The sequence below is a fragment of the Rousettus aegyptiacus genome, unplaced genomic scaffold (assembly GCF_014176215.1).
Source record: "Rousettus aegyptiacus isolate mRouAeg1 unplaced genomic scaffold, mRouAeg1.p scaffold_m13_p_8, whole genome shotgun sequence".
In the NCBI taxonomy this organism is placed as follows: Eukaryota; Metazoa; Chordata; class Mammalia; order Chiroptera; family Pteropodidae; genus Rousettus; species Rousettus aegyptiacus.
This window is the reverse complement of record NW_023416311.1, coordinates 109033631-109050613: the sequence shown is the minus strand read 5'-3', so window position 1 is coordinate 109050613 and position 16983 is coordinate 109033631. Positions and strand designations below refer to the sequence as shown.

At 56.7% G+C, this 16983-nt stretch overlaps 2 protein-coding genes across 6 annotated transcripts in view; both read right to left on the bottom strand.

The window, feature by feature from the left end:
* Positions 1-4758, bottom strand: part of CUNH5orf49 (chromosome unknown C5orf49 homolog) — a 59117-nt gene extending 54359 nt beyond the window's left edge. For all 3 annotated transcript variants that reach the window (XM_016130146.2, XM_036226299.1, XM_016130147.2), the window contains exon 1: positions 4499-4758. In XM_016130146.2, the coding sequence (XP_015985632.2) occupies positions 4499-4645 (147 nt within the window). In that variant the 5' untranslated portion in view covers positions 4646-4758. The remainder of the gene's footprint in view (positions 1-4498) is intronic.
* Positions 4759-9372: 4614 nt separating this feature from the next.
* FASTKD3 (FAST kinase domains 3) lies at positions 9373-16979 on the bottom strand. 3 transcript variants are annotated; one of them, XM_016130151.2, is made up of 7 exons: positions 16891-16979; positions 14436-15899; positions 13704-13789; positions 12352-12526; positions 11149-11221; positions 10724-10838; positions 9373-9809 (listed from the first exon to the last, which is right to left on the bottom strand). In XM_016130151.2, the coding sequence occupies exons 2-7, from the start codon at positions 15862-15864 to the stop codon at positions 9714-9716; spliced, it is 1974 nt and encodes a 657-aa protein (XP_015985637.2). In that variant the 5' UTR covers positions 15865-15899; positions 16891-16979; the 3' UTR covers positions 9373-9713. The 3 variants fall into 3 exon arrangements, with proteins under 3 accessions (XP_015985637.2, XP_015985639.2, XP_015985638.2); XM_016130153.2 differs by having other exon boundaries at positions 11149-11218; XM_016130152.2 differs by lacking the exon at positions 16891-16979 and adding an exon at positions 16406-16788.
* Positions 16980-16983: the final 4 nt, after the last annotated feature.

Here is a 16983-nt window from a genome sequence, read left to right as displayed (position 1 = left end):
CCACACGGGACCTCCGACGCATAAAGCAGCGGGGGAAATGTCACGAAGAAAATACCCATCACTTTATGTGAAAATCAGACCTTTGCTTATCAAATAGGATGCAAACCCCTTAGGAAACGATGGAGAGGTCTTCGTGTCTTTACCATGCAGTGCGTAAGAGGCCCGCAGAAGCGGCTCGCTTCCAGCCCGGTTGAGGTTAAACGACTGAGCTCGCGGCAAACCTTTCCTGGGTGAGCCACCAGGCCCGAGGCCCCTGCGCGATACCACGGAAGGGCAAACACGACAGGGAGGTGGGAAGGAGCAGCAGGGTAGCGGGGAGGAAAACGGCGTTCGCTGGCACGCATTGTGATCGGAAGCCACATGGGCGCTAGAGTCTGCGGGACGGCAAAGGGAAACGTGCCTAGATTGCAACAGGTAAGTCAGCAACAGGCTGGCCGAGTGTGCGTGCCAGGTGTGCCAGGGGGGCCGGGTGCCGGTGGGGGAAGAGGCTCCACACAGGAGTGGCTCTGGGGAGCTCAATTAGACACCCCCTGTATACTGGACACTGGCGTGGCCCTCAGGAAATACTCCTTTGCACCTCTGAACGGTCAACGGGCATCGTTATGTTCACAAAGTGCATGACGGCGTGCTTGGTGAAGGGAAATTCAGTCATCAGGAGGGGGAAGAAACTGCCAGCCCCTGGCCCCCGTGTCCCCACCACATATGTGGAAGGAGAATCAGCTAATGCCACCGAAGCTAAATTGGGCTCCCTGAGCAAAGCTTCGCTCGAGGCAGAACTAGCCGCAACCCACCAGGGAAAGCATATCCTGAAACCACCTAGGATGTTTTTTTAGATCGAGACATTTGGTCAAGACCTTCATAAAAGGGCTTTTCCATCTCAGGAGCATAAATGGTGCACAAGGCGGAAGAAGGAAAATGCAATTTAAAAACAACATCGAATGGAATTTGCTTTGCAGCCCCCGGAACAACATTTTACAGGCAAAGCCCATGAAGCGAGAGCCCCCTGGGGAGCGAGCAGGGCAGGTCCGTGGCGTTGGAGCTGGCGGCTTGAGAAGACGAATTTGTCGTAAGACCAGAGCATTACGGGGACCTTAACTAAGTGTGCTGAGCTGAGCGCTTGAACTTTGGGCTCCCTCGGGCGAGAAGCCTGAGGGGATTAGGGGCCACCAGATGGGTGCTCGGAGTGCCTGGTACTCATCTTGGACAGCGGCTGCGGATAGGGGACTCCGGCGCCGGGAACCCACCCTCAGTGGAGGGACGCTCCAGTCGTCACTGATGAAAGCAAACGATGATGGTAACAGTAGCTCTACTGGCACTGGGCTTACGTGGTTACGTTGTGCCACGTTGTTACACCATTGAATTGGGGCTGGTGAGAGCTCCATGCGGGGGAACGTTTGACCCCCGTTTCCTAGATGGGCAAAGTGAGATGGAGCGTCTGTGACCTGGAGGCCTCATGTCTGGGGACACGGAGCAATGTTTCTCCCCCAGGACGCCGCGGCCGTGCTGCCGACTGGTCACTAAGGGCACCACGCCACCTGAAACAGCTCCTCTCCTCTCAGCTGTGAGTGGGGCCCAGAGTCATTTACGCTGGACCCAGGGCCGAGAGAGCCCCCCGCAAACCTGTGATACAGGGTCGCCTTCCTTCGTCCAAATGATCTCAAGGTCAGAGAATCGGCTTCTGCTGTCCTGCGGCTGATGAACTGCTGGTTCAGATACGCCCAGGAGAATTTTAGATATTGATCTCTGTTGCATGGTTTTCTTCTTGATACTAAAGGCGTCAGGATTTGAATTTGCCTGCCACCAGGCTCTTAAAACTACACTGATTTTTTTTCCTTAAAATCTACTTTGCATTACTTTGTTCTCAGGTCCACCCAATCGTCCAGAAGCAGTGATACAGGGGTTGGCAAATGTTTTCTGTAAAGGGACAGACAGATAGTGTTAGGCTTTCAGGTCACATGGTCTCTGTCAATGCTGTCAACTCTGTCTGGTAGCCGTAGATGGTACTCAAATCAATGGGCCTGTGCCTGCATTCTAATAAAACTTTATTAAAAACCAGTAGTGGGCCAGATTTGGCCCAGAGGGCTTCCTGTGTCGACCCCTGCATTAGAGGGGTGCTCTCTCTGCCCACGCCCGACCTCCCAAGTATGGCACCCGGGTCACTTACGCCCCTGGCATCTCTCTGCCCCTCGGTGATTCAGCCCCAGAAAGGTGAACTTAGGAAAAATAAGCTGAGCCTTCCAGATCCAACTCTGCGCCTTTGCCTCGGTGGCGCCCAGCCCATGAGAGGGTAGAGGTTCCGCTGGCTCTCTGAGGGCCCCACGGCTGTGGTGGCTGGATGGGTAAATCTGCCCCATTCCGAAGTTCGCACCCCCAAACCTACGTGCCCAGAGTCCCTCGTGGTACCCTGCGACCTGGCTCTTTCCTCTGATAAATAGGTATCTTGGCCCCCAACTACTTAGTCTTTTATTTTCCAGTAGCCTCAAGGTGTAATTAAAAGATCCCTCGAAGGAACCCATAAAATGGCGATTGTGAATTTTTTCATGTCAAGAAGCCAGACAAAATGTATATTCTCTCAATAAAACAACACGAACTTGAGACATAGAGACACCTTGCTTTTGGGCTGGTGCTCGGCGTGAATCATAAATTACTTGGCAACGAATTAGGTTTCGCATACTTAAAATGTAAAATTCACTTAATAAGTGAAATTATTTACAGATAAAAATTCTTTCAAGACACATCGCTCACATGAGAACAAACCACGAGGCCCGTAGCGGCGCCAAGGTGAGGAATCGCCGCTCTAAACCCCACTTCCGTCCCCAGTGAGCATTCAAGCTGAGAGGAGCCAGCGAACAGGGTCACAACACAGATGCCCCACAGATGGCCCTTTCTTCATCCTCCCTCATTGCTCAGAGCCAAGCGAAGAGGTGCGGACAGACAGGAGATGCTGGCTGCAGCCGGCGTTTCCTCAGGCCGCCAGAACAAAGCAGGCCGACGGGGGCTTCGACTGTGTGTCGCAGGCCCAGGCCCGGCCGGCTTCTCCCGGGCTGTGAGGGAAAGGTCTGTCCCCGTCTGCCTGTCTGTCCACGCCGTCTTCTGCTGTGCATCTGCGTCCGGATTCCTTTTTATAGGGACGCCGGTCGTATTGGGTGAGGCTCGCCCTAATGACCTCTTTACTCTGATTACTTGTCTCCAAGGAAGGTCACATTCTGAGACACTAACACAAGAATTTTAGGGGGACGCAATTCAACCCCTAGCAGTTGTCTAACCCGGAAACTATGGCCTCCGTCTGCACGGCGAAGCTCCCTGACATTCTCTTGCACTCACTTGTGACAAGTGCTCAGATGTGTGCTGACCTGATCTCAGTGCGGATTCATTCCCGCCAAGGGTCCGTGGGAGGGAAGAATAAAAGGGTGCGTTTTGTGGGGACACCTCGTGCACCCTGAGGGAAAGCCCTGGAGACGTTTAGGAAAAACAGAAGAAAGGAACAGACGACCCCGGCACGTTCTGATTTCTTTCATTTTCTCTGGCGTGTCTTCCTGCCTGGGCGGCACGGTGGCCCTCGCAGTCCCGCAGGCTCTGCCCACGCAGGCGCGGGGTGTGGCGGGGCCCGGGAACCTAGCCGGCGCTCCCGGCCCGCTCCCCCTGCAGGTGGCTGATCAGCCTCCTTGTCTTCGGTTTGCAGGCGGGCTTCTAGAAGGGTTTCGGTGTCCTGGATCTTTGAAACAGTCACTGGGAGGGTCTGAGGCTGTGGCTGTCCCCGGCTACCCCGGGCCTGCGGCAGACAGAGCGCAGAGGGAGCCGCGCCCCCAGCGCCAGGGGACCCCACTCCAGATCCTGGGCAGGGTGCCCAGGCCGTTCCCAGAGGCGGTGGCGGTTAGAAGCCCAGCGGCCCTCTCTCCCTTCCTGAGGAGCACTTGGCCCCGACGCACCCCAGACGGTTCTGAACACCGGCTAAACAGCCCTCCACACACACCCGCCCGCGCACTCGGCACGCCGGGGTCCCCAGCCCCTGGTCCCAGCGCAGCACAACCCCACACCTGGCTGGGCCCTGCCCATCCTCTGTGGCTGGGGGCTGGCAACCTTACTCTGGGGGTCGGCTAACTGTGACCTTCGGGGTCCACCCAGCAGGTCCCCGGCCTCCAGTGCAGACCCGCCCCGAGTCTTAGGCCAGAAAGCAGCGCCACCCTGAGGTCACCGCCTGGCGGCGCAGCCGCTCCCGAATCGCCGCTCCTACCGCCCCCTCCCAGGCCCCCTTCCGGGCCGCGCAGCCCCGCCCTCCCGGCCCCCCAGACCCGCGGCCCCGCAGCCCCGCCCTCCCTGGCCCCGCCCCCAGCCCCGCAGCCCCGCCGCGCCCCGCCGCGCAGCCCCGCCCCCCGGCCCCGCCCCCAAACCCGCAGCCCCGCCCTCCCCGGCCCCCCAGACCCGCAGCCCCGCCCTCCCCGGTCCCCACCGAGACCCGCAGCCCCGCCGCGCCCCGCCGCGCAGCCCCGCGGCGCACCTGGCCCTGGCGGTAGTAGTAGCTGTGCTCCTTGGGGTCCAGGCGCCGCGGCGGGACGTAGCTGAAGGCGGACAGCGCCGAGATGGGCAGCGGCCGCGGCCTGCCCCGCAGCGTGGCGGCGGTGATCTCCTCCTCGTCGTCCTCCATGCGGCCCGCGTCCAGCGTCCCCGCGGCCTTGGGGTTCGGTCCTGCGGGCTGGAAACCCAGTCTGGTCCGCCGGCCTGAGGCTGCTGAGTGTCCGCGTTCGGCCGTCGCCAGGATACCGCGGCCGCGCGTTGCTAGGCGGGGCGGAGGGGCGGGGCCTCGGCGAGGGGGCGGGACGACGGGGCGGGGCCTCGGCGAGGGGCGGGGCCTCGGGCGGGACAGACCCTATGCCCTCGCTCTGGGCTGCAGGCCTCATGCCCAGGTCGCCCCTTCGTGGTGGGTCCAGGGGAGGAGCCCCAGCTGCTAAAGCGGCTGCGCCCAGGTTCCCCGGTAGGAGACCCCTCTTCCGTACTTTCCACGCCGCTCGCCCTTCCCCACTCAGGGAGGGGTCGCGCACTCAGAGAGCGTCCTCTGGGCAGCCAATGACCGTGCCCCTACTATGTGCCAGCGCTGCAGCTGCAGCCTGGAACCACGCAGCCCGCGTCCACGTGGAGCTTGGTCGGGCTGCGAAGACCCGTGGTACAGGAGAAGGTAATTATGGACCTTAGAGGTCCACGGCAGCGCCGCCCGGCGGGAGCGGAGTGGGAGCCGCGCAGGTGATTGAAAACTTTCTGATAACCACACTAAGAAGGTAAAAAGACACAGGTTAAATTAGTGGTAATATATTTCTTTAACTCAGTATGTTCAAAAATTATCATTTCAACAGGTGGCGCTAGCCTCGTTTCAGGTGCTCGGTCGGTGGCCACACGTGGGTTTGGCCAGGGCAGGTGTAACACTTCCATGAATTAAGCTAGCGTGATACAAAATCCGGCGACACTCAGCTGCTCCGGGTGAGCTCTGGCGACCCTCTGTGAACAGCGTTGTGTTGTGTCTGACTGCTGGTTCCATAAGTCTGTTCCCTTGGCTGAAAATTCACTGAGCTGATGGGCGGGTAGGAGGGCCGGATGTGTAAACACAGGTATTCCTCACGAGCCAGAAAGAGAACTGCCCCGCTATGTATCCGGCAAACGTAAAGAGTATTGTGACTCGGTTATGAGCACTGCCCCTGCAAGCCCAGGGAACCTGCCCACGCCGGCTTCCGGTCAGTGCTATTGAGCGGTGAGAACAATGGCTCGGCCTTGGCTCCTGGAACAGAGGAGCCACCACCGGTCCTCCACAGCACCCCAACCAGAGTGGGCCTGGGCAGCGGCCCGTGGTGGAATGAGGCAAACTGGTCTCATATTCTACGCCTCCTCCCTGGCGAAGACGCGTGGATATCGTCTGCTGATTTAGAAAGCCTGTTGGTCATCAGGTTTTTCCTGTAAGTTAGCTCATTCGATTGATGGAGCCCCCGTGGTTAGTCACTTTAAGCATCAAACTTATGAATCGAGAACATAAAAGTACATTTAATTTTGTTTTTGTTCACCTTGTTGATACTGGAACAAAAATAAATGCGACTTTCTATGATGCCCAAAATGAAAAAATTCTCCGATAGCGACAGCTTTAGCAGCGAGCACCAGGCTCCCTTGGGGCTGACCCACGTCCAGGACTGGAAAAGGTGAGGTGACCGGCTACCCTGTTCTGCTGGGAAATTTTCAAAACTTTATGTGATGCCGAGGCCAAAAGGACAAAGGGACCTGCCTGAGCCAACCGGGCGGGCCGGCCCCGGGGCGCAGCACGCGCCTGCGCCAGCGTCAGCGCTGGGCCTGGCCGGGATTCTCCACGGCCAGACGGACTGGGACGACGTGTCCGAAAGCCCCGTCGCTGCAGTGCTGTGTCGCGTTGGAAACTGAGGCCACTTCTGTGTGATACCGTGGCTCAGATCCCTCCGGCCACGGGGACGTCCCGTGCTTGCTGCGAGGACCCAAGAACGAGGTTTCTTCTCTCAGCGCGATGTCCTCGATGCTGGTTAACAAAAGCGGTTGCCACGGGTCCGTGTGCCCCCCCGGAGCCGCCGCTGGCGAGGGGGTCATGCTCCCCCTTATGGAGCACTCCCGGGCTGCGTCACCACGCGTGGGCACGACACTTAGCTGCGAACGTGACGCAGTGCGTGCACCCAGCAGCCCACGAGGTGCCCTGAGCACCCGCTGCCCCGGGCTGGCCGGCGGTTCACACGGCGAGGGCGCCTCGTCCACAGCCCTGCTCCCCGCGTTCAGACTCCTCGTGGGCCTGGTGTGCCTCCAGCTTGGGGGCACCGCGGCCTTTGGGGGCGAAGTCACCTCCTTCGGCCCCACGGGGCCAGCTTCCCCTCCCTGCATGTGCACAGTCTTCCAGCAGACGTAGCTTTTTAGAGGGAACTCTTGGTTTTTCCAGAAACGTGTCAAATGTACAGAATTTTGCTCCTTCCTGTCCCTCCCGCCGTCTCACAGATGTTTACCAGGTCTCCACAGGCACCCCGGCGTGCAGAGATTCGGAAGGCGCGTCTTCATCCAGCACCGCAGCGCCCCTCTGCTGTCCGGGCCGCGAGGCCAGGTGCTGTTTTGTTCAGGTAGACGTGTCTGTCGCTGCACCCCCCCACAGATCTTGCTCCCCGACACACACACACACGCACACACACACACACGTGTACGTACGCGCGCGCACACAGACACACGCACCATCCCTCTGCCTCACTCCCACCCCACCTCTCCTGGAATCCTCCCTTTTTAACTGCTGAAGCCCCGCCCCCCATGCCCTAACCTTTGCTGCCCCCTAGTGGCAGACCCGAAGAATGTCACTGTACCTGAGGGGTAATGTTTGAAGGTTAATTTTCTCCATCAATTTTTCTTTCTCTGAATTTCTTTGTTTTTACTTTTGAAAAACTACAGCAATATTAAACCATATTCAGAAACATCACCAATATATGGTGATATGTAATTTTAAGCAAGCACAATAACACTGCTTTGCTCGCATAGGTAGACATTAAAATGTCGCGGCCTGCGAAATCAGTTCGTAAGGACTTGGCTTTATAATTTGACAGAGCTTGTCAAACTCACTGCAGCAGGTGAAACCAGCAAGCTTAGATCTGTCCCTCCCTCCCTCCCTAAGTCAGGAGGAGAAGCCTTCCCCACTGCCAGGCGGGCCTCCCGAGTTCTGAGTCCTGCTCACGCTTCAGGAGGGCGACCCCTGGTCATCATCTGCTCCTTCCTTTGTCTTGCCGACTCCCCGCCCCTGGCAGGGCTCCTGTCTGCTCCCTCTGGCATGCCTTAGATGCCCTCTAAGGCATGTTTGGTGAGTGAAGGAGGCGGGTCGGGGAGCCGCAGGGCACAAAGGCTCAACAGAGGATGTAGCCGGAAGTGCAGCGGGAGCCCTGTCTGATGCTGGTCAGAGCGACCAGGAGACGTCAGGACGGCCGCAGAGCAGGTTGGAAGGTGCAGGACAGCGTCAGGCTGCGCTTCCCCTTGTGGCATTTACAGCTGGCTGTCGTCGCCTCCGCGTGTGGCTGCTTGGCTAAGTCTCTCTCCCTTCTTTAGACCGGAAGCTGTTCACTTCCCATCTCAGGGTTGCTTCGTACCCAGGCGTGAGCTGCGTCGTGGGCACTGGGGGAGGAGAGGCGAGGCCACCCGGGCACGAGGACACACCAGCATCGTGGCTCCTCTGTCCTAGTCGGCCAGCATTTGCCCCCATTGTCCCTCCCTCTTTGCGGAGCTCGGCCCCTCTCTCTCCATTTCCTCTTCCAAAGATGAACAGACCTAAAGAGGTGGTGTGAAGCAGAGAGCAGGATGGGGTGGCAGCTCGGAGCGGCCAGCGTGGGGGACCCACGCTGCGTGCCTCCTCCACCGGGCGGTTTTCTACGTCTTACGTCTATTAACTCCAGTTCTCGTTTCGACCTGTGGAATTATGCACCCTCCCCCACCACCCAAAAAAGGGACATCTAAGTCCTGCCCCCAGTGCTGTGGCGACCTTACTTGGGCCTAGGGTCTTTGCAGGTTTGCTCACGGTAAGACGAAACTGTTCAGACATGGCGGCGGGGGGGTGGGGGTGGCTAATGCCATGCGGCCGCCGTGAAGACACAGACACCCAAAGGGAAGGTGGCCATCGGCCACAAACCAAGCCACGCGTGGGGCCACAGACGCTGCCGGAGGACAGGGAGGGGCCCCCTGCCGAGGCCGCACGGGGTGCGCGGCCCCGCCGGCACCTTGCCTTCGGACGTGTGGCCCCCAGAACTGTGAGAAAAGACATTTCAGTTGTGTTGAGCCACCCACTCTGTGGCACTTGGCAGCAGCAGTCCCGGGGGAGGCTGCTCACAGGCCTGTTACTATCGATCGCCCCGGAGGACACGGGCCCATGGTCAAGCGGCTGGCACGTGGCGAGGCTGGAGCCCGAACCAGGCTAGAGCCTTAGCCACGCGGGTCCCCCGCTCCTCACTGAAATCTCGTTCGCCACTCGTGAGGCGTGACGGGCTGGGTAGGGCAGTCCTCCCCTGAGCTGGCCCACTCGTCCGTAAACGGGGGGCAGCACCCCGGTCGGAAGGCCCCGACACCCACATGGCGTGAGGCCCGAGCGCCGGGCACGGGCGCCGCGCGGCGAGGGGCAGAGAGCAGCCCGTGTCCTTGCCCAGGGCCACAGGGCGAGCCGGCCGCCTCCTTGTCCCCACCCCCCCCAGAACGTTCTCCAGGCCGCGATGGGACGATGCCGCGTCGACGGTGAGCCAGACAGTGTGATCCCCTTGATTAAGACTCAGCAGCTTCTCTACCAGACGCAGCCCAGAACCCTGCCTAAGGTAAGCTCTCCCACACCCCTCCATCATCAAAAAACAAGAGAAAAGCTCCCGTGCTAACGTAAAACACTTTCTTATTAAAGCGTTATTTCTGCGTAATTCTCTAATTATAAATGTTTATACCCAAAGGACTCTGGTTTTCACCAGCTCTCCTCACAGTACTTCGTCTAAGAAAACTCACAAGGACGTGGGAGGTAAAACATCTTAGTAAATAAGGAAAACTACGTTCACCGGCGACAGCTGTGTACACGGCGTGAGAAGTCCAGACGCTGTCCAGACCACCGCCGTCTGCAAACACACGGCCGAGTCGCCAAGTCTATCTTTCCTCACACCGAGCCCCAGGAAAACCAAGTTCCTTCGTGATGTGAGTTCTGAAGCCAGTAGTCCTTCTTGCTACCAACAAACGCCAGCGTTTTGAGAAAATAGTTTTCTTTGTAAATATTCCACCAACTCCAGTCTCGTCAGCGTCTCGATCTCATAATAGGGGATCTATAAAAGTGAAGAAAATAAAATCCATCATGAACTTCAAAGTCCATAATTCCCTTGGTTTGGGTTACTTATCTGTCTCTTGCGCCCTCCCCAGGGCGGAATGGAAGCTCCTGGGGGCCAGGGTGACGCGAGCTTAGTCACCCTGTGGCCCCAGCACCTACGACAGCGCCCTGCACGGTGCGGGCTCGGCCGGCACGGCGCAGAGCGGGCAGGGCACATGGGGCCCTGGTACCGGCACATCAGGGCGAGGGGACACGGAGACACTCCAGCGGTGACCGGTACGGCTGGGCGGCGGGGGCAGCGGGGCAGGCAGGGGCCGAGGGGGAGCAGAGGGCTCTCGGGGAAGGGCAGTGGCCACAGAGCCCCGAGCAAGGGCCCCGAGTGCTGAGCGGCTAACTTCGTCCCCAGGGGACAGACGCTGAAGGGCCTGAGCCCACGCTGGCATGGCTCATGTTAGGGAAATCAGTCTGGGGTGTACGAGGCGGAGAGAAGCAAACACCCGGACAGGGCGACAGAGGCAGACTGCTGGGCCGCCTAGAGCTGGGGACGCTCCACGTCCCCCCACGGCGGCTCCTCGCACAAGGCCGCCGACGGTGGTTTGTGACGTAAACACGAAAACGGCCTTAAACGGCCGGTGTTGGTATGAGCTGCCGTGTCCATTTTTATTAAATCAGAGAAATTAAACCATTCCAATGATTTAGTAATCTAAAAGCAGAGTTAAGCATAGCCTACAGGGAATACAGGAACACTGAAAGTTTGAAAACGCTGTTTCAAAATGCAAATCAAGAGATTTGAGCTTAACTAACAAAGTGGGCGTGCGCGGCCTTGGTCCTGGTGGCTGGCAGGCCACTTGGTCCCCTGGACAAAGCAAATGTGAACTGCTGCTCGGGGGGAGGAGGAGGAGGAACGCATACCTGCACCACCTGGTAACCGAGCAGGCACAGGTGTCTCTGTTTGGTCGCTTCCTTCCCCAGCAAGTGTTTGCTGTTCAAACAAAATCTTTTTGGACCGTCAATACACAGTGCGATCCTGAAAAGCAAGGGAGAAGTGTAACTTTTAAAACCACCCGGAGTGTTTACGTGTTTTCAGGTACCAGGGTCTGTTTGGGATTTGCTTATTCCTCGCTGCCAATACTATTTTCGGGTGACTCGCGAATGTGTTCTCCTTTAATCTGTTGAAACAGCCCTGAATTTCATTAATGCCGAGGTTCATAAAATGTGACAAGGAATCTCCAAAACTGGTGTGTGGCCAAGGACGGCTTTAATTTCCAGAATCAGGACCACCGTTCTCACGTTGCCAAGGAAACGGCCACTGTGTGTCGCCCTCGACGGGGCCTCACCTCCTGTGGACGTCTTCGTCAGCTGTGAGCGGCAACACAAATCCTTCTCCGTCTAATTTAATCTCCACATCTGCTGAGAGAAGGAAAAGTCCCTCGTGTGACATCCTCTCGAACGCCACCTTCCTGTCCGCGTTCTGAATTCCTCCACACTGCACTGACCAACTGGCTAAAGGCCACCAAGTAATGACCACGCCGGACAACGGTGAGAATTTTCATTTACCGCGTCCACGGTGAGCCAAGTCGCCCCAAAGTGAGGGGGCTCGACCACACCAAATGGGGGGGAGGCGGGTGTCTCTCAGCTTACCTGGGGCTTGACAAGAACCCTGCACACACCGAACCCTTCGATCCAGACAGCGTAGAAAGCCCCCTGAGTTAAAGTCAGACGCCCGCGCACCTGGGCCCTTTCGCCACCGGCGGCCCCAGAGCGTCCCAGGTGCGGAAGGGCCTTGCACCCTGACACGTGGTCCCGGGCACGGACAGGCACCCGCTCCTCGCCTTCTGTGAGTGGAGCCCCAGAGGTGGGGAGGGAGAGGTGACCCCCCGAAGCCCATGAACCCCCGTCCTCTCTGAGCTGATTTTACGTTCATCCTTTTTGTACGGCTAAGGGCAGGAGGTCTTGGCCTCTGCCATAAGCACTGTCCACAGCATTTCCGCGATGACGGAAACGGTGCCACCTGTGCTGCCCCACGCGGCAGCCACAAGCCACCTGCGAAGCCACCTGTGGCCGCCGAGCGTCTGTGGGGGACGGCGGGGGGGGGGGGGGGCGGCTGGTGCCAGCAGGAACTGGACTTCGATTTCTTTCCGTTTTAACTTAAAGGTAAGTCGCCCCGTGTCTAGTGGCTGCTCTCACGGAGCCGCGGCCCAGCGTGCGGCAGCAGCTGGCGATGCCGGGCCCTCGCTGTGCTCCGGGGGCTCCCACGTCACTTGGTCCTCACGCGAGTCTGGGGCGGGGGGGGTCACTGCTCTCTCATCTGACAGATGAGAAGCGAGCAGAAAACGGGTAAAAACGGCCCAAAGACATTCCGCTACTATGTGGGTGACATGGGGGCCCCAGGCAGCCAGGACCCCGCAGCCCTGCTGTGCCCCAAGGGAGCGCCAGGCCCGTCATGCATTTTCAGACCCTCGGTGGCTGCCGAGTCCCACATGTTCCCAGTGACAGCCCACGCTCAGGTCTGGCAAACGACAGAGCTGCCCACGACTCACCTATTGTGTAACAATAGGGCGTTAACACTTTTGAAGCAAAATACAGCCTGGCCCCGAGAAGGTCCATCAGCCCGACCATCACAGACTTGTAAAGCTGGAAATCCACCGGCGTCTCCAGGGAGCAGCACGGAGTCAGGAACGATTTCACTTGATATTTAGGATGAAGTTTTGGACCCTAAAAATCACATGTGCAGACATGAGAAAAAAAATGAAGTGGGGGGCCCCCTGAGAATTCAGGTCTGATCAGAACCCCTCCACAGGCATGGCACGGTCCCAAGACGCAGGGCAGATGCCCGTCTCGAAAAGACAATGCAAAATGTTCTTGCTACAGTTCAAGTGCAATAATTCAGACTATGTTTTAAATGTTTCTTAAAAGTAGTCAGTGGTCATCATGAGAAAAGAGGGAGGGAGGGAAAGAAAGAAAGAGAGAGAGAGAGAGAGAAAGAGAAAGAGAGAAAGACAGGCAGGAAGGAAGGAAAGAAGGAAGGAAGGAAGGAAGGAAGGAAGGAAGGAAGGAAGGAAGGAAGGAAGGAAGGAAGGAAGGTAGGTCGGTCTTTGGAACTCCTAGAATTGCTCGGAGGGCTTTCAGGATGCTCTGCTAAGTTCGAATGGTGGAAAATGCGACAAAGGTGACGTTTCGGTTTACTAAGAAGAGAACCGCTGTGTAATAAACAGCACTGGCAGCTGGTTATCCATCTGGAAGAGAATTCGGAGGTCTGCCATCACAGAGCGGAGTCAATCCCGGGTGGATCGATTATAGTAAGTATATAAAGAAAGGTACTATTCAAGCCGGTTTACGAGGGCGGTGGTTATGGTTACTTTTCCAACCCTACACCTTACTCCAAAATGAGCTGCCCTTAGATGCAGGCCAACCAGGTGCGGGAGGCCAGCAGGTGCGGAGGTGCGGGCGGGCGAGCCCATCTGGACACCCGCTTCTGGTCCTACCCAGGCCGGCCTGTGGCGTGCTCGCTGGGACGCACACACTCCAGCTCCACTGAACTGTCAGGCGCGAGCGGAGTCCAGAGTCGCATCGTCGCGCCCGACAGCTACGGCAGTGCCGGGGCCCTTGGCGTGGCTCTCCGCGGACTGTGACTCACGTGCCCGCAGCACTTGATAAAACCTCCCGAGAAATCTCACGCGCCAGGAAGGGGGTCCTCCAAGGACAAGGCACAGGGGTGCGGCTGGTTTATCAGAGAAGGGCTATCAGGTGGCCGCGAACTCTGAATGCATGGAAGATCTGCTTTCTGAGGAGGTTACTGAGACAGATCGAAACAGAAGGCGCTGAAAAGGCGTCGGGAACGTGGGGGCACTGCCCCCTCGGGGAAACAGAGCAACACAGCTCACGCGCTTACCTTATAGAAAGGGCACTCCAGGAGCGAGGTCAGCAGCAGCTGGGTCAGTTGTGCTAGGCTCAGTCTGTCCAAAGATGATTCTTCACCTGAAACAGAAAGCATCCCGGGAGGTCACGGCTAAGTTCCAAACTTAACATAAGTGACGAGAGAGCAGAGCAGTAAGAATGCACAAGGTACTTGTAAACGACGCTCGGAACAAAACACGTTAGGATCGATGATGCTTTCTTCACGCCATCGGTGCGATCTCACCTGGACTCGGAAGAACTCGAGGCCCTAACTAGAGAATGTAAAGAGGGACCAAGTATGTCAGGTGACTTAGTGGGATTTTAAGATCCGAAGATCCAGGTTGTCAACATATTGGGTGGCGTTGAATGAAGATGAACACCATCCTCTCAAATAAAAAGGGAAAACATGAGGAATGGTGGCCCTGCCACAGGGATTCCGACGTCGCTGTGACTGCTGCCGTTGCCACCGCCGGTCCCCCAAGAACACTGTTTCTCGGCGAGGGCAGCAATGTCTGCCCCACACCGTGTCCTCTCTCGAGGCGTGTTCGAGCATTCTTTAACTCTGCGTGAACACCGGCATCTGCGACTTTAGGTGTCTTCTTTAGGTTACGATGGAAGGGAAAAGAACGGCGAAATATCGCTCTGTGTAAACAGTACACGTGTGACTTGAAAACACCACAAGTTCAAGGGCTAATTTTTCTACTCTCAGAAGTGATGACCAACTCACCTTGCAGCCGCTGAAGAAAATAAGGGCTGAAGATTTTTGCCATAAAGTTGACCGGATGGCGTTCGATCAGTGAACACGAATGGAGAAGTTTCAACAGTGTTTTCGGAGGAAAAGAATCAAAATGAGCAAATAACACATCTTCTAGCTTTCTGAATAAAGCAGAGGCATTTGGTGGCAAATAATTGAGTTTTCCAAACGGTTCGATCAACTTAGAAACCTGACTAGGTGAAAATTTTTCTGCTTGGCAAACAAAAGTTTCTGCTACTGCGTCGAGGATGGGCCGTGAAAGAACCTGTTTTTTGCTACAGTACTCCATGACTCTGCTGACGGCCTCGGGGTCCAGAGTAAGACACAGTGAGGCGACACGCTGCTCCAAGGCCGTCGTAAAAAATCTGTCGTGGTGCCCAAAGTATGTGAAAGCCTCCAAGACTCTCCCGAGCTCTTCACTGGTGAAACGAGGGATGTGCCTCACCACGTACTTACCCAATTTTATAACCAGAGGCAGTGCCTGTGTTTGATCTAGAGCCACGAGAGCGGTGAGCACTTGGCTTATGGATTTAGGACTCAGGTTGGGAGCTAGTGACAGAGAAAAGTTGTTTATCCTGTTGAGAAAAGCCTGGTGTTGGTCTGCTTTCTCAGAGCATGCCTGCAGTACCCTGTAAAGGGCCACGACATCCTCAGGGGCAAAGTTTTCCAATTTTTCACCTTGCAATTGATACAGAATCAGGTCTAGGGTCGCGCTCTCTGGACCTTGTAGTTTAATCAGGGTTTCCCCGAGGACGCAAAGACTGTGGACCTCCAGACCACCCCTTCGGAGACGACGCTGGCATTCTGCCAGCAGGTTCAGTAACAAGCTACTCTGGGGATCCACATACAGCAGAGTCAGGGCGTGCAAAGCCGTCACCAAGCCAGCGTTTGACAGATGTGAGGGTTCCTGTTCAAACTGAACGCACAGAGCTTGGAAGACGCGATTCTCCAGTATTTCCCTGGGGGGCCTGTGAGCATCAGCTTTTCTTTCCACTTCACAAATCCGCTGTAAGGCTCCCGCTGCCAGAGTGTCAGGCAAAGTCCGCAGCGTGCTGAGAAAACTCAGCACTTCTTCAGATGAGGTGAAGCTGCTCAGGCTCCTGTAAAATACCCGTTCGTCCATGTTTTCAAGATTCTGTTCAAAACTGTCCCGATCAGAGAACGGTGGCTCACCAACTGGACGAAGGTCATTTCCATTTTCGGAATGGAACTCCTTACAACAGGCATGATGGAACCTGAACTCGGAAGGCCCAGGGTGTAGTGGACAGGACCGTGGACACAGACGCCTCTTGGCTACCTTGTGAACGTGATTGACAGGTTGACTCCTCAGAGCAGCCAGAGCTCCATGCATCCGAAAATCAGATAAATGACAAAGGTTTCTCCGCAAGGTAATTAAAGCCATGCCATCAGATTTGCAGCTCCTCTTGATTTATATAACTAAATTAAGGAATAAAAAACATGGTCAAACACATTGAGAACATGACTCATTCAACATCAATGCTCATTAAGGATGAGTACCCAAAAGATGTGATTAATAAATATTTCCCACCAAAACAGAGTACCAGAAGGGCAGAGAATCCTCAACCTAAGGCTTAGAAAAGTGGCGAGCATCTAACCACAGTAATCACTATCATTTGCCAGGCACTCTTGTGGTTTACGCGTGCTAAGTTAATTAATGCTCCTAACAGCACAATGAATGAATTACTTTTGTCATTTCACAGGTGAGGAAACTGGAGTACAAAGTGGCGGTTTTAGCCCGTTTACAGAGCCAGTAAGTGTCCTAGCCGGGATTCAAACGCGCTCGCAGCCTACACCCTACACAGGCCTCCTGGAAGCTGGCTGGTGGAAGGAGCTGTTTGATTAAACGTTTCCCATCATCGGTTGTGAGTCCCGCATGCAGAGGGCCCACTATAGTTGAGTTTGGGGGGAGTCAGAAGTTATACCACATTTTCCAAGTGGGGGGCGCTTTGGTGCTCCAATTACTGAGCTGTTCAAAGTTCGACTATACTGGAGGTAACAGGTAAAGTACCCCAAATTCCTATAGATCAACGTAAAGCAAGGAGTAAAAACAAAACAAACAAACAAAACGTGCTTAAAGGGCCCTGAGGTTTTAGATTCCCCTCGGAGCTAAGATTTGGCTACGACGGAGGCAAAAGATGGTCTCGCTTAGCAAAAGGCAAAAAAGAAGGTAAAACAACGCAGGTCCATCGGGGGAAGGTGGGCGCCCGCTCCAGACAGGCAGAGCCCGCTGGGAGACTGGGGGAACGAACGTGCAGGACGAAGCGGACGAGGAGCCCCGAGGGCCGCGCTGCAGCCCCGGGCGGCCCGAGAAGAGCGGGGCCGGCCTGGCAGCGGGCGCCTCGGCGAAGCCGCCGGCCCGCGCATGCCGGGCGCAGGCACCTGGGCTCAGACCCGCTGGGACACCTACCGAGCTCGCACCACCGCGCTGTCAGCGGCTCGGGACGCCCAGGGCCTCGTGGGCCTCCGTACGCGGGACCGCGCGGCCGTGCGCATGCGCAGC

What these genes read in the sequence shown, in the direction of transcription:
- FASTKD3 (XM_016130151.2), bottom strand. Translation starts at nt 15,864, where the DNA reads ATGGCTTTAATTACCTTGCGGAGAAACCTTTGTCATTTATCTGATTTT. An exon ending in GACGAAGACGTCCACAGGAG is followed by an intron (nt 10,839 to 11,148) that starts GTGAGGCCCCGT and finishes CTTGCTTTTCAG; the next exon opens with GATCGCACTGTGTATTGACG. An exon ending in TCGGTTACCAGGTGGTGCAG is followed by an intron (nt 9,810 to 10,723) that starts GTATGCGTTCCT and finishes TCACTTTTATAG; the next exon opens with ATCCCCTATTATGAGATCGA.